This window comes from Plectropomus leopardus, chromosome 7 (assembly GCF_026936395.1).
Source record: "Plectropomus leopardus strain MGB_pleo_1.0 chromosome 7, ASM2693639v1, whole genome shotgun sequence".
Classification (NCBI taxonomy): Eukaryota; Metazoa; Chordata; class Actinopteri; order Perciformes; family Serranidae; genus Plectropomus; species Plectropomus leopardus.
This window is the reverse complement of record NC_142182.1, coordinates 955,318-970,070: the sequence shown is the minus strand read 5'-3', so window position 1 is coordinate 970,070 and position 14,753 is coordinate 955,318. Positions and strand designations below refer to the sequence as shown.

The window sequence follows — 14,753 nt, the reverse complement described above, 5'->3', positions numbered from 1 at the left end:
CTAAGAATGTCTGGAAATCTTAGAAACTTCCTAAAATACTAGAAATGTCCTAAAGTCCTAAAGTGTCCTGAAATCTAAGAAATGTCCGAAATTCCTAGAAGTGTCCTAAAATACTAGGAACATCCTAAAACCCTAGCAACGTCCTGAAATCCTAAAAATGTCCTCAAACCCTGTTAATCTCCTAAAATCTGGCAATGTACTAAAAATCTTAGCAGCATCTTTAAATTCCTAGATATGTCCTGAAATAACAGAAAAGTCCTCAAATCCCAGAAACATGTACGGGGCTGCTGCGATGGGGCCTTGGGTATTCCTGCAGTGGTGCCATGAGAAGTGGTCACACATTACTTTGAGGAGGGCCCCCAAAAGTCTAGGCCCGGCCCTGTTAGTCACAATGTTATATTCACTTCTATGAGCTCTAGTTATAGAGGTGTTAGTGGTAGAGTGAGTGTCCCCTGCTCTGTCTCACCCTAATGGACGTCTCTCCTCCGTGTGGCTGCTGCAGGCGGAAGACTTGTGCCACCATGTGGTCAGTGGTGGGGTGCAGCAGGATCCTGCGAGAGGCCAGGCCGACCATCACGTAGCAGCCCATCGGAGACAAGCTGACGGAGATGGCATTGGGACCTGTCCGAGGACAAACGGCGTCAAAACACTGACTGTGTGTGTGAGACACCAGGAAGACTTCTCCCAATATATTAACCCTTACAGCTTTAATATTACACACACTCATATCATACTGTGCACAAAATGTACTTTTCAAAATCAAGATTTTAAAAAATTATATTAACATGATTTTCTACTTTTATTGCGATTACTTGAGTTTAATTTTTAAATTATTCTCAGTCTCCTCCTCCTCAGTGTGTGAGTGTAGCTGCTGACAGTCTGGGATCTGTCAGTGTGTGAGTGTAGCTGCTGACAGTCTGGGATATGTCAGTGTGTGAGTGTAGCTGCTGACAGTCTGGGATATGTCAGTGTGTGAGTGTAGCTGCTGACAGTCTGGGATCTGTCAGTGTGTGAGTGTAGCTGCTGACAGTCTGGGATCTGTCAGTGTGTGAGTGTAGCTGCTGACAGTCTGGGATCTGTCAGTGTGTGAGTGTAGCTGCTGACAGTCTGGGATCTGTCAGTGTGTGAGTGTAGCTGCTGACAGTCTGGGATATGTCAGTGTGTGAATGTAGCTGCTGACAGTCTGGGATCTGTCAGTGATCAGCAGCTACATTGACTGTGACAGGTCACCTAGTGGAAATAGCATGTATTTCCTCCATATGCCAAATATGGTCAAAATGACCTCATCAGGTGGAAAATAGTCAAAATGACAAATTCAGAGTCAAAAGCCCAGAATGACACCCAGAAATAATACAAGTCCTGTTTTTCTGCTCTGATGGCTGTGGGATCAAAAATGTCAGTTTGAATGGGTTTCAATGGAGCATTTTTGGACCTGAACAGTCTGAATGTAACTATTTAGTTTCCACAGTGTACTTTAGACTTATTGTAGGAGCTGAGCTGCAAATTCACTGATTACACTCAGATACACAATCTGGACTACATTTAGGACACATGCATCAACACACACACAGTTATCACAACAGGAAGAATGAAAAAATACTTAAAATGCACCTCAGAGTCCCTGAGGGTTGATGCAAACCGGACTTTTCTGGAGATAAACGTTTAATTTTTGTTCTATTTCAACATCAGCTTAAAGGCAGAATAATGACTTCTGAGTGTTGGTGTCAAACATGGAGTAAAAGTATTCACAGCCCTGGTTTGGGGACACTGTACCGAATCTCTTGGTGTAGAGCATCTCTCCCAGGTTGTGTGGAGCCAGAGAGTAGATGGCCAGGATGCCCTCGTCTGGGAAACCCCGCTGACTGCTGGGAATGAAGACCGCCAGCAGCTGACCGTCTGCAGAGATGTCGCAGCTCGCGTCGTTGTAGATTTTACAGTTTGGCACCAGAACGTTGACTGAAGCTGAAGAGGAGACAAACAGACACATTACTCTTCAGCATTTGTACGTTTTTAAAATGAAGCTGTTGACATCTGGCTCAACATCACAGAGTGTTTTGAAGTTAGTGTTTTGGCGTTTTATAACTGTTATCAAGTCAGTGTTCCCCCGAACATTTATTTATTTATCTGTGGTAAACCTGCCACATATGAAACATCTGCCACCTCGAATTGATTTGATCTTATGGAGAAGTTTCTCATTTTAATTAATAGTGTAATATTGATTTAAAAAAAAAAAAAAAAAACATGCCTTTCCAAAAATAAATTAAAAAAATTACATTTTAAAAAAATCACCCAAAATTAAATTGCCAAATTTATTCAATTAAAATTGCCAAAAGTCTTAAAAAGAAAAATATTACTATTTAATACAATACATATTAAAATAATAATACAAATGTTTCTATAAATATGACAATTTTTTTAAAAGGAAAAAAAAATAAACAGAGTTAAAAACTGCTTGAATCAAAAGAAAAAGTTCCAACATCTATTTAAAGCTCAATGAGTCTCTGCGTCATTAACAGTCTCAGCTGTTGTACCGTTGCTGATCTCCGGCAGGTCGAATTTGGTGAAGTCCCACCACTGCAGACGGTAGGTGGTGTTAGCGATGTTGCTGGCGACTGCAGACTGGCCGTCCCCGATCGACGCGCCTGAGGAAGACGGGAAGTGAACGGCGTCAGTGTTAAACGTGATCACGCAGAGGAAAAACAAAAAAACAGGCTCAGATGAACCGCTGTTCGCCCCCGTCAGTCAGACTTCAGAGCCGAACGTTTCTGTCGCTCGAACTGAACCTTACCGGCCTTACCGTCCTCCGGCTCTGGCAGCTGGGTGTGATTTCCAAATCTCAAACTGTATTTTTGGTAGCGGTGTAAAGTGAGTGTGTGCGTGTGTGTGTGTGTGTGTGTGTGTTTACCAGCGAGGACTCTGTTGACAGAGGAGTGTGTGGCCAGGCCGGGCTGTCCTCTTTCATGGAAGATCCCAGCGTAGGGCAGGTACTCAGGGAGGAGGAAACGCCTGGAGGACGACACGACAAAACCCTTCAAATCCAAACCTCAAAACGATGAAAAACTGAAAACACGTGAAAGTAAAACGTGCAAATCCAGGATCACCAGGGACACTCAACCGGCTCTGTTTAGGGGACACTTTTTCAAAATGACAGGAGGCCAGGGGCCCTCACAGTGGCCCCATACATGTTTCAAGGATTTTAGGACACTTCTAGGATTTTAAGACATTTACCAAATTTTAGGACATTTTTAGGACTTCAGGACATTTCTAGTATTTTAGGACATTAGTGTCTTATCTAGGACCTCTGTGGGGTCAAACCTAAAAAGGACAAAAACTATTCACAGAGTCAGTCACTTTATTTTTATTGGCAATTAGAAAATGGTTGGGAGGCCACCAGGGACCCGATCAGGGGCCACATTTGGCCCTCGATCCGCATCACTGTTGTACATGTTGAGGTCTCCTTCATCATGTGAACTCACAGGAACGTTATTGATGGTATTTAATAAAAGTGATCATGGTCTGCAGACTCTTCTGCTCAGACGAAGCAGAAAAGTTAAAGTCAGGATCAGATCTTACAGTCGACTCACCGAGGGACGAAGCGACCCAGAGACGGAGCAGACATCCGGGCGTTACGTGGAGTCCTGTGCCTCGCTCTGTCTCCGTTATCACTGGAATAAAGAAAATGGTGAGTCTACATAGAAAAACTAAAATACAAGCACTGCTTTAGTATACAGGTCAAAGTTTGATAATCGCGAACATCTTTGTACCAAAACAAAGAGAAATAATTACGAGAGAAAAATCATCTTCTCCTCTTAGCAAAAGAAAGAAAAAAAACAGAAACCTCTTTAAAGCTTCTGTTGACGAGTTACAGGACAAAACTAAATCTCTGATTCTTGGTCACTGGACATTTGGCTAAAATGTAAAAAAAAAAAAGGCATATATGATCTCAAAGTTCAGATTTTTGTTGAGATGTGGGCTTCATATATCCATCACAGCTCTGTTTTTCTACGTCCACAGCAGTTGAAAAACGAAAGCATGATACCTGTCAGCTTCTTCAACATGGATTTGTGAAATTGCAAACATTTTGCGTAAATGTCTGAGCGTAATTTAATCAGACTTTGGATTATTTAGAAACAGCAGGACGCATCGCTCCGTGTCTCATCCGGCCGCTCGCGCTGAGCTCTCATTATTATTACCAGGGGCAGATGTAATGTTTTGGGGGCCCGGGGCCACAAGCACATGAGCTTATTTTCAGCCTTTCTCTAACTGTGAATGTCGGCAGGCTGTTGGCAGCTATAGGAGAAGTAGGCCGACTCAACAGTTTTTAATTCCTGAGTAAAATGATTAACAGCACAGAAGTTTGACAGAAGCTGAAGTCAGAGTCCTGCAGTCAGGAGAGGTTGGCCTATTATCAGCACAATGTGCTTCAATTTACTGAAGTTTGTTTCAGATGGAGCTTTTCATTTTTATATAATGCTGGAAAGTTTAATAAATAATAATAAATCATATGTTTATTACACTCCAATATTGATTTTAGGTTTGAGGCTCGGACCTTTGCTGGGAGGACATTTTAGTACCTGGACCTCTGTGAGTTTTAGTAGAATAGGTCCTCCAGCTGGTGATGCTGTTCTACAGTATATTTGTCATGTTCAATGTCTGACAGAAAATAAATATTTAAACCCAAATGAACCTGATGATATCTTCATATCTCACCGAGGAGTCAAAGGAACCTTTAAGCTCGACAGAAATACTGATCTGATGTATATCGTGATAAATATCGATATCGACTGATATGAAAAAAATGAGCGTGATCAGACTTTATTCCATATCGCCGAGCCTTACCTTGAAGTTGCTGTTTCCAAATGCCAAAACTTTTCCAGGTTTTTCATGACCATACAAAACTTGTATAAGACATTGAAACAGACTGTATGGAAGTTTTAAGGCTCTGCAGGAACCCTGATCAAGGCTCACTGGGTAAAAAGGGTCTATTGTTGTGGTAAATGTTTGCAAACCTCATATAAATATAAGCAAATCGCACAGAAGCACACAGACACTATTTGCCGGGCAGTGACGTTAGGGGTGCACTTCACACTCGGCCGGTGCTTTGAGGAATACAGTTTCTTAAAAAGAAAAAAAGTCATGCAATCCTCTTGTGAATATCATCAGGTTTTATGTGATAAGATTAAGTTTGACCCATGCAAGAGACAGAATCAAAACTCACTCCAGCTCCTCAAAGTCCACATCGCTGTTGTCCATGGAGCTGGACGGGTTGCTGGCGGGACTGTCGGATGAGGACGACATGGCCCGTAGGCGGTTCTGCTGGTAGCGAAGCGATCGCTGGCGGATGCTGTCCCGCCTTGACAGATACTGGATCATCCTCTGGGCGTAGTAAGCAGCTGGGGAAAGTCTGGACAGCACGGAGGACAAGTTCAGGTTCATCCTTTTAACAACAGAGGTGTGACGGGGATTAGATGCAACACTGAGGAAAATAAAGTGTATGTATGTGCCTGTCTGCAGCTTAACACATTTCATTAATAAGATTTCATGAAATGTATTAAGCTGCGTTTCCATCAGAAATTTCGATACAGTACCTTTGGAACCAAAAGTAACCCATACAAACAAGTACCAAGACCCTGGATGGGTTTAGCGTTTCCACCGCAGACAGTACTCTTCATCCCGATTATCGCCCACAAAACAGGGCTACACACCCACATTTTCGTAACAAAAAAGAGCAGGCTGGAGTAAAAGTCCCTTTCAATGGCATATTTGTAAGCTCACCAAAAACATCCCGGTTTCAGGACGTCCATGGCAGTTGAAAAATAAAAGGATGACACGCTGACAGCTTCGACAATAGGGATTTTTTTCATGAATGGTTTTTGAAATTGCATACATTTAGATGCCTGACCACATACGATTAATTTTGGCCATTTTTTTAAAGAAAGAAATTTAGTGATTTCTCTTTTGTAATAGTAACTTTAAAGTTACAGTTTACTAATGTATGAAAAACTTGGCAGCCACAGCTCAGCTCTAAATGTCAACTCTCTACTGACCAAACAAATTGCAGTATTTCAAATTCCACATTTTAGTACCTGATCTGTGTGATAGGTATCCCAATAGAAGGGTGACCAAAAAGAAGGACAGTTACAAAGAAATAGTTCCAAAGGTACCATCCAAAACTTTTTACAATGGTAACGCAAAAAAATGCACACTGAAGTGAACTGAATCGACATGCTGGTGGAAACGCACAATTAGTGCACCTGTCTGGATCAGGGTAAATGAAGTGAACTAGTGTACCTGTCTGGATCAGGGTAAATGAAGTGAACTAGTGTACCTGTCTGGATCAGGGTAAATGAAGTGAACTAGTGTACCTGTCTGGATCAGGGTAAATGAAGTGTATTAGTGCACCTGTCTGGATCAGGGTAAATGAAGTGAACTAGTGTACCTGTCTGGATCAGGGTAAATGAAGTGTATTAGTGCACCTGTCTGGATCAGGGTAAATGAAGTGTATTAGTGTACCTGTCTGGATCAGGGTAAATGAAGTGAACTAGTGTACCTGTCTGGATCAGGGTAAATGAAGTGTATTAGTGCACCTGTCTGGATCAGGGTAAATGAAGTGAACTAGTGTACCTGTCTGGATCAGGGTAAATGAAGTGTATTAGTGTACCTGTCTGGATCAGGGTAAATGAAGTGTATTAGTGTACCTGGCTGGATCAGGGTAAATAGGGTGGTCTCGCGATCCCGACATGTCATAGCGAGACAATGATAACAGAGACGATTCCAACAGTCGCCTGTATAAAAGAAACACGACAGGTGTATTAACCCTTTCAAACCCGCAGACATCACTTTTCTTGTGCTGCTTTCAGTCACCTTTCACGAGTATTTAACCCTTTGAAACCTAAGCAAATTGATTTGATTTCTTTCAAAAACATGGGGAAAAAGGATTACTTTTTTTGTTAAAGCGAGGAGAAAATGTCCAGAGAAGTATATTATAATATAATTATAATATCATAATTATATACTATTTTTACAGAATTGTAAGTTGTTTTTTTTGGGGGGGGGTGGTCCTTGTTTTACTTCATTAATTTTCTTAATTTATTTTCTTTTTTTTGTTTTTTAATTTCTCAATCTTTTTTATTATTATTATTACTATCATTATTATTATTATTATTATTATTATTATTTATTTATTTCTTTTTTGACTGTTTTCTTGCTTATTTCTGGGTCTTGTCTCAACTTGCTCATTGCCTTCTTCCCATGTTTTTAAAAGATATCAAGCCAATATTCGTATGTTTCAAAGGGTTAAGATAGATTTACTCAATTACAATTTTTGGATAAATGTTAATATATAACCCACCATATGGCTAAAATTGGACATTCACAGCCTGTCAGCCATAAATGGTTGTCTGGTTGTGAAACAATAATGCCAAATGAGACTCACCCAAAGCCAGACATAAATGCGACAGATGTGGTCTGAGACTAGGGCTGCACGATTAGTCGCAAAAAAAAGATCCATACCATCTCATTTGTAAAGGACGACGCTGCATTCACATGATGACTTGCTACAGAACAATCTGAGCGTTTCCTCTCCCCCACCCCCGGAAAGAAACTACATGTTTATGTTATTTATTGAGTTAATGTGCACTGGTTTTATTTTAGCTCAGTGTGAGAGCCTTTGCTGTGTTTTCCTGTCGCTCTGCTGCGTTTCTCTCTTGAAGCATGTTCAGTCCTTTGAGGGCGGTTTTGTTCTCTGGCGGTGTTTTTACAGCCAGTGTTTGAGTGGTTTTGAGTCAAGTGTTGCAAAAATGTACAGGTGGGACACACGAGTGGTGGCGGTGCAGGTTCACCTCACCTGCTGTTTTGATGGGATAACTGGAGTTTGGTATGCTGAATGGTTATCAAACACTTGTGACAAAGATATGTAATGAAGGAAAGATGTTTTACAGTTTAACAATAAACACTGTTGTCAAAAATGAGATCAGTGCAAATAGTAAAGAGGCTAGTGTCAGCCGCGAAAATCTGCTGAGACTTTGGGCAAATTTTAAAGACCAAACACTCTGAAATGACCATCAGTACTCCTTATTGGTTGTTTTTCATCATTATATAAAAGCTTTTTAAAATAAATTAAGAGAGGGGCATACAGCTTTAAAAAACATGTTCTTTATAAACTTTTGGCTTTTTTTTAAACTAAACTTTTTGGCATCTTTTACAGAAAACATTTTGACAACTTTTTTTCCTTTAAAAATCCTTGGTAAGCATTTTTTTCTTGAAAACATTTTGAAGAAAACTGTGTGATAATCTTTTTTAACAATTTGTAGTGAAAAGATCGTTGTGGCGATTTTTTTTCTTAACATTTTTTGGCAATTTTTAAGGAAAATATATTGGCTGCTTTTTTTTATTCTTTCCACCATTTTGGCCAATTTTTTGAAGAAAAACTTTTGGCTAATATTTTATCTTAATTTTTTTGGGTGATTTCTGAACATTTCTTAGAACAAAAATGCACCATCTAAAACAGCTAGAAGCTGGAAAAACAAATTATTGTTGAATTTTTAAATTTCCAGATTTCAGGACATATCAGCACTTTGATATATATAATATATAAATCAGCACTTTGATATATATAATATATAAATCAGCACTTTGATATATATAATATATAAATCAGCACTTTGATATATATAATATATAAATCAGCACTTTTATATAATATATAAATCAGCACTTTGATAATTGTCACGTTGATGTCGTCTGTTTAAGTCCTGTCTAAACAGGATCTCAGACGTGTTTTTCTACTTGAGCATCTAACAGTGCAATAAATGTTTTTGTTTAAAATGAGAATCATGTTATTGATTTATTTATTTTACCTTTTTTAAAATAAATAATAATAACGATAAAAAGAATCAAGTGAGAGATTCGTGATTTCTCATTTTAGCAATAATCATGCAGCCCTGTCTCAGACCGGACACGTCCGTTGTGTCTGAGTGTCTGAGTGTGTGTGTGTGTGTGTGTGTGTGTGTGTGTGTGTGTGTGTGTGTGTGTGTGTGTGTGTGTGTGTGTGTGTGTGTGTGTGTGTGCGCGTGCTGATGTTACACACTGTCACAAACAGGGATCCTACCTCCTCAGGGAGTCCTCGTCAGGGGGGTCAACAGGCATTTCTTGGCTTAAGGCCTCGGCCGGCTCTGCCGACCTGCCGGCAGCGGCCTGCCGGTACACCCGCTCCCACTGCGCCGTGTCCTGGTTGTACACCAGGCCCACCGTCTGCTCCCCGGCCTGCCCGGGCGACGGCGCCATTGGGAAGGCCACTGTTCCTGCACCTCCACCTCCAGGGGGAGGCGGCTGCTCACCTGGCTCCGGAGGCGCCCTCCTCTCCTGGGGCTGGGCTTCTAGTGTCCTCCTGCCCTCCTCGGGCTGCCACGGGGAAGAAGAGGAAGGAGGGAAGGAGGAGGAGGAAGAGGAGGGCTCCAGGGCGGAGGCGGAGGTGGAGGAGGCCTGGTTGGTGCGCTCCCAGCGCTGGGAGTCGTGGTTGAAGGTCAGCAGGTTGTGACAGGCCCGGCAGCGGTTCAGGTGGCCCCGGGAGGCCGGGGGAGGAACGTTGTTCTCCAGGTTGTGGGAGGAGGGAGGCGGGGGGAGAGGAGGCTGGTAATGAATGATGGTGGGGGAGGAGGTGGAGGAGGACGAGGAGGGCCCAGGTCTCTCTGGGTCCATGTTATTGTTCAGCAGCTCCTGGCTCTGCTCCTGGCCTGCCTCCGCCATGCCGCCCCCCAGAGGAGGCTCCAGGTCCTGCATGCGGTCGAACTCCATGAAGTAGCGGCTGAGGTTGCACTGCAGCACGTTGCGGAAGGACGCCGTGTTGCCGCGAGAGCCGTCCCAGAACGGATGGTGCCCGCTGCTGGTGCCGGCTGCGTCTCGGGCCCCGGGCTCTCCTTGCTGGGGGAAACCCCGCCCCTCAGAGGCGGAGGTGTAGACGGGCGAGTGGGAGGAGCCGTCCTGCTGCCGGAGCACTGACAGGAGGCTGATGGAGGAGGAGGAGGTCCTGGGAGGCAGCATGCCGGGGCCGACGCCGCCATCCCTCATACTCAGCAGGTTGCGTGTCCAGTCGGGCCCCGGCCTGGAGGTGGAGAGCGGCTCAATGCCGCCCGGCGCAGGCGGGTTCAGAGAAGCGCCGGCGCTGTAGTAGACTGAGGTAAAGGCCGAGGGTCGCTCGGAGGGCTGTCGGGGCTCCGTGCGGGCTGAGGAGAAGGTGGAAGCTGGGGGGGGCTGGGGGGCGTCGGAGGACACTCTGGGGTCAGAGGGGGACGCGTCGGCAGCCAGGGAGGGGTTACGGTTGACGGAGCAGCGATAACACAGACAGGCCATGCCCAGGTGCTGGGTGCAGCCCGGGAACGGGGGTCCGCGCTCTGAGCCGGGGTACTGCGCCAGAGGCATGCTGGGAGATTCTCCGACACCGCCTCCGCTGTCACCGAGAGGGCGCGGCTGGTCGCCTCCCGTCTGATTCCCCGGGGAGCGAGATGACAAGATGTGGAGGAAGTTGTGGAGGATGGGCGTGCGGCGAACGGGCTGCGAAGGCAGGAAGGAGCGCTGCCGGAAGTGAGGCATCTCCACGCTGTCCATGGGAACCTCCGAGTCCTCCTCGTTCTGAAAGACAGTCACAGTTCTGAGGACGCCGCTCAACCGCAAACTAACCACAGAAACACTCAGCGGGGCTCACCTGCTGATTGGACGGATTCACGATCGCCGTCAGGAGGTTGTGACCAAGAGGGTCGAACCGCACGAGCCTGAGAGGAACGCACAGACACAGAAATGACAAAGTGAAACACACGTTAACAAGTTTTCACGACCGCACAAATCCAGAAATACAGTGACAGGTCTAACTGTTCTGAAGTCTGTTTACATGAGACTTTTTAGGTGCATGAAAACATGTTAGTCGGACTGAAATCAGACTAAATCGAATATCTTGAAGTCGGACTAACACACCCAGATAACTTGATTGAGAAAAAGCAATTTTTTGGCAGCAGTTTGAAATCTGCCTTTCTACGCACAGACCGCTGATATCCTGCCCCCTGCTGGTCGGCTCGGTCAGCGTGACGTCGCCGCTGGTTTCTCTCTCAGCACGGAGCTCACTGGGATACTGACTTGTTTTTGGTGTCTGAGGTTGTGAGTTTGAGTCTCATGTGGTACAGAAAGCAGATTCTAATGTCGAATTGTTCATTGTCTTCCAATTTGTCTGCTGCTAAAAATGTCCAACCCCAACTCATTCACATTATAATTCACATTTCACAAAATCAATAAAAGAGAACGCATCACTCCAATTCAATGAATGTACAGACTGCCCACTTCTTTAAGGACTGATTTTAAGATTTTACTTATTACTTTTGAAGCCCTTCATGGCCTTGCCCAAGAACATATATCCAAACTGCTGTCTCAAATTTTTCTTGTATGTTGTTGTTATATTTTCTGTTATTGTATCTAAAAATGTCTTTTGTGATTTTAAGTGTAAAGCACTTTGTAACGCTGGTTTTGATCACTGCGACATAAACAAACTTTATTATTATCGTCATTATCATCAAAAGCCCTCATATGAAGGGATGCACCACTTCTGATGGGAAAATTCTCAATTTTATGAATGAAACTAAACACCTTGAATGACTTATGTTAAATCTTTTTGTGTTATTCTAATCTTCACATTACTGGAGTTTTTTTGTTTGTTTGTTTTTAATTTTGGAGAGTATTGTCCCCCCAGAGACCAGGAGGAACAATGCTGGTACACCTCAGTCCCTCCTCAAACCTCATTATGTGACTGAAGTCACCATGGAGACTCATGGTGACCCCACACGGCTCTGTCCAACCCACCGGACTCTCTCCGTGTCACTGCCCGTCTTGACCACGGCGAAGGGCTCCGGTCGGCTCCAGTCCCAGAAGTGGAGCTCGTTGTTGGTGGCGATGAGGAGGAGCTGAGCGGTCGGGTGGAAGGCCAAGGAGGCGATGGCAACATTGCTCTCTGTAAACCAGCTTTCGCTGCCGCCCTGCAGAGAAAACGCTGCGTTACCACATTCAAATCATAAAACTGTTTTATGTATTATTATTATAATTTTAAACAGCAGCGATGAGCGAGATTAGGCCTCAGACAGCGAATCCCTACAGCTGCAGTCATTTCACCTTTTTCATTGTGGATTCATTTCTCAATGAATCGTTTTTTCCTATAAAATGTTAAAAAAAAATATGACGTTTAGTTTTGTCTGACCAGCAGTCCAACATCCAAAGAGATTCAGTTTTCTGTAACTTAGACAAGATGCTCATATGACAAACTGGAACCATTAAATGTGTGACATTTTTTTATTCAAAAAGTACTTTATTGATTATATAAAAGAGATATTGATTTATTTCCTTTTAATTGGCTAATCTGTGGTGAAAACAAAGTTAGGCATGCTTCATCAAAATAAAACGCGTGATTATGACACACAGACTATATATGATAATGTCATACAGTTATGTTACTCACTTTTTTCCCTTTTAAAAATGTATGGTGACTTTTGAAAAACAAAAGTGTGGTGGATGGTTCTTTCCAAATTGTTGGCAATTTTTAGAGAACAAAATGGATTGCTTTTTTTCATTTTGGACTTTTTTAATTAGGTAACTAAAAAACGTTTTTTCTTTAAAAAGTTTTTGGCAATTTTAAAAGAAAACATTTTGGCTTTTTTTTTCTTTAAACTTTATTTGGGAGATTCTTGAAGAAAAAAATAGCAAATTTTTGGGAGGGTGTGGGTTTTTTTGGGGTTTTTTTTAAAAGAAAAGGCATATTTAAACTGTAAAAAAAAAAAAAAAAAAAAAAAAAACACATCATGTGTTATATAATTTTGCGAAATAAAATTCCATGACTTTTCCAAAACTTTCAGGGTATATTTTGTTTTCAAAAACTTTCCCTGGCCTGGAGATTGCAATTTGCAAATTCCATGACTTTTCCAGGTTCTTCATGACCGTACGAACCCTGCGCATGCAGCTGTCTCAGCGATCAATGACCATAAAAGCATTTAAAATCTAATCATTTGGGGTGAAGTGGTCGATTAAACCTGAAGGGTGACGCATCACAGCGTCACATGACCTCAGAGGTTTCGCTCCCGTCACACGGGGACACTCACATGCAGGTCCCAGATGCGGACTTCACCGTCAAGGCACCCGGAGGCCACCAGGCCGGGGATGGTGGGGTGAAAGGTCACACACCAGGGGGTTCTACGGTGGCCCACTAAGGAATGTAGGCACTTTCCAGTCTTCACCTCTGTGATGTAAATGTTGTGGTTGACGTGTGTGGAGGCCATCAGAGTCCTGCAGGTTCACAGAGCGATCATTAAACACCCGTTCAGCTAAAACCGGCGTCGGCTCTTCAGCACACATTTCTCACTGTTAACACACAACCAGCACAAAGATCCCACACAAGAGTTTCTTATTCCGGCTTCAAGGTGCTAAAAATACTCTCTGGCACCGCCTGAGTCACTCTGACGACGCTCCACCTCAAAGAAAGCATTTCACACAAACGATTTCTGCAATCTTCTCTGCTGTCACAGTGCGTCTGCACGCGCTCACCTGTCGGGGCTGAAGGCCAGCAGGAAGGTGGACCGGGGGCTGTCCGGCAGCTCCACTTTCTGTCAGGGACACAAAGCATTTACACTCAGTGACGAGGACTGTGAGACAGCGGGGACACTCTGCCCGCTGCGTCTGAGGGCCACCTCAGTAAAACGACAGGAGGCCAGGGGCCCCGTTCTTGTTTCTGGAATTTTAGGACATTTTCAGGATTTTTAGGAGGTTAATCTGATTTTAGGACATTTCTAGGATTTTCTAAAGTTTTGAAGACTTTACAAAGTTTTTCAGGTTTTTTGGACATTTCCTGGGTTTTAGGATGTTTTGACGATTTTAGTTAATTCCTGGGATTTTAGGACTTTTCTAGAATCTAAAGGAGGTTAATCTGATTTTAGGACATTTCTAGGATTTTACAAAGTTTTGAGGACTTTACAAAATTTCTCAGGTTTAAGGTAGTTTCCTGGGATTCAAGGAAGTTTCTAAGATTTGGGGTAATCCTCCGATTTTTTGGGTTTTTAGGACATTTCTGGTATTTTAAGACATTTCTCAGATGTTTCTCGGATTTTAAGACATTTCTGGGATTTTAAGGCCTTTTTAAGGATTTAATGAAGTTACTGGGATTTTTAGGATATTTCTATGATTTTAGGACAATTCTTGTATTTAGGAAGTTTTTAGGAGTCCACAAAATACTACATTTGCAAGTATGATTTTAGGACATTTTTTCAGGATTCTACTATGTTTCTAAGATTTAAAAAATTTTTTTGGATTTTAGGACATCAGTGTCTCAGCTGTGTCCTCTGTCGGGGGTGTGGGGGATCCTCCTCTGGCTCTATTTTGATGCTGTTTTATGTCTCTATTAATTTTGTTTTTAATTTGGGGTCATAATTCTTTATAATTCTCTGAAATAAAAATCTTTCACGCCTGAAGTGTTTTCCGTACCTGACTCTGCCATTTCATCCAGCGGACTTTCTCCTCCACCAGCAGCTGCAGGAGCCTCTGCGAGCCGAAGGTCTGGGAGCCGCGCTCCCGGCTGGACAGGATCCGGACCGAGTTCCTCTGACGGGACGCCATGTTGCTACCGGAGGCCTTAGCTGATTGGCTGCTCACTCCCGCTGCTGCCAGTCGGTGGCCATGCAGAGTCTAGGCTGAGAGAGCAGAGGCAGCCGGTGTGAATACATATGAGAGGA

General features: G+C 43.3%; 1 protein-coding gene across 3 annotated transcripts in view; it reads right to left on the bottom strand.

Moving 5' to 3' along the window:
* ambra1b (autophagy and beclin 1 regulator 1b) overlaps positions 1 to 14,753 on the bottom strand; it is a 33,995-nt gene that overhangs the window by 14,645 nt on the left and 4,597 nt on the right. Inside the window, exons 2-14 of one of the 3 annotated variants that reach the window (XM_088079552.1) lie at positions 14,506 to 14,711; positions 13,573 to 13,631; positions 13,131 to 13,314; positions 11,845 to 12,017; positions 10,703 to 10,769; positions 9,110 to 10,629; positions 6,699 to 6,785; positions 5,219 to 5,437; positions 3,585 to 3,665; positions 2,906 to 3,006; positions 2,532 to 2,642; positions 1,774 to 1,962; positions 467 to 621 (exon numbers count right to left, since the gene is read on the bottom strand). In XM_088079552.1, coding sequence (XP_087935678.1) covers positions 467 to 621; positions 1,774 to 1,962; positions 2,532 to 2,642; positions 2,906 to 3,006; positions 3,585 to 3,665; positions 5,219 to 5,437; positions 6,699 to 6,785; positions 9,110 to 10,629; positions 10,703 to 10,769; positions 11,845 to 12,017; positions 13,131 to 13,314; positions 13,573 to 13,631; positions 14,506 to 14,637 — 3,078 coding nt within the window. In that variant the 5' untranslated portion in view covers positions 14,638 to 14,711. The remainder of the gene's footprint in view (positions 1 to 466; positions 622 to 1,773; positions 1,963 to 2,531; positions 2,643 to 2,905; positions 3,007 to 3,584; positions 3,666 to 5,218; positions 5,438 to 6,698; positions 6,786 to 9,109; positions 10,630 to 10,702; positions 10,770 to 11,844; positions 12,018 to 13,130; positions 13,315 to 13,572; positions 13,632 to 14,505; positions 14,712 to 14,753) is intronic. The other 2 variants (XM_088079553.1, XM_088079554.1) reach the window with 2 other exon arrangements.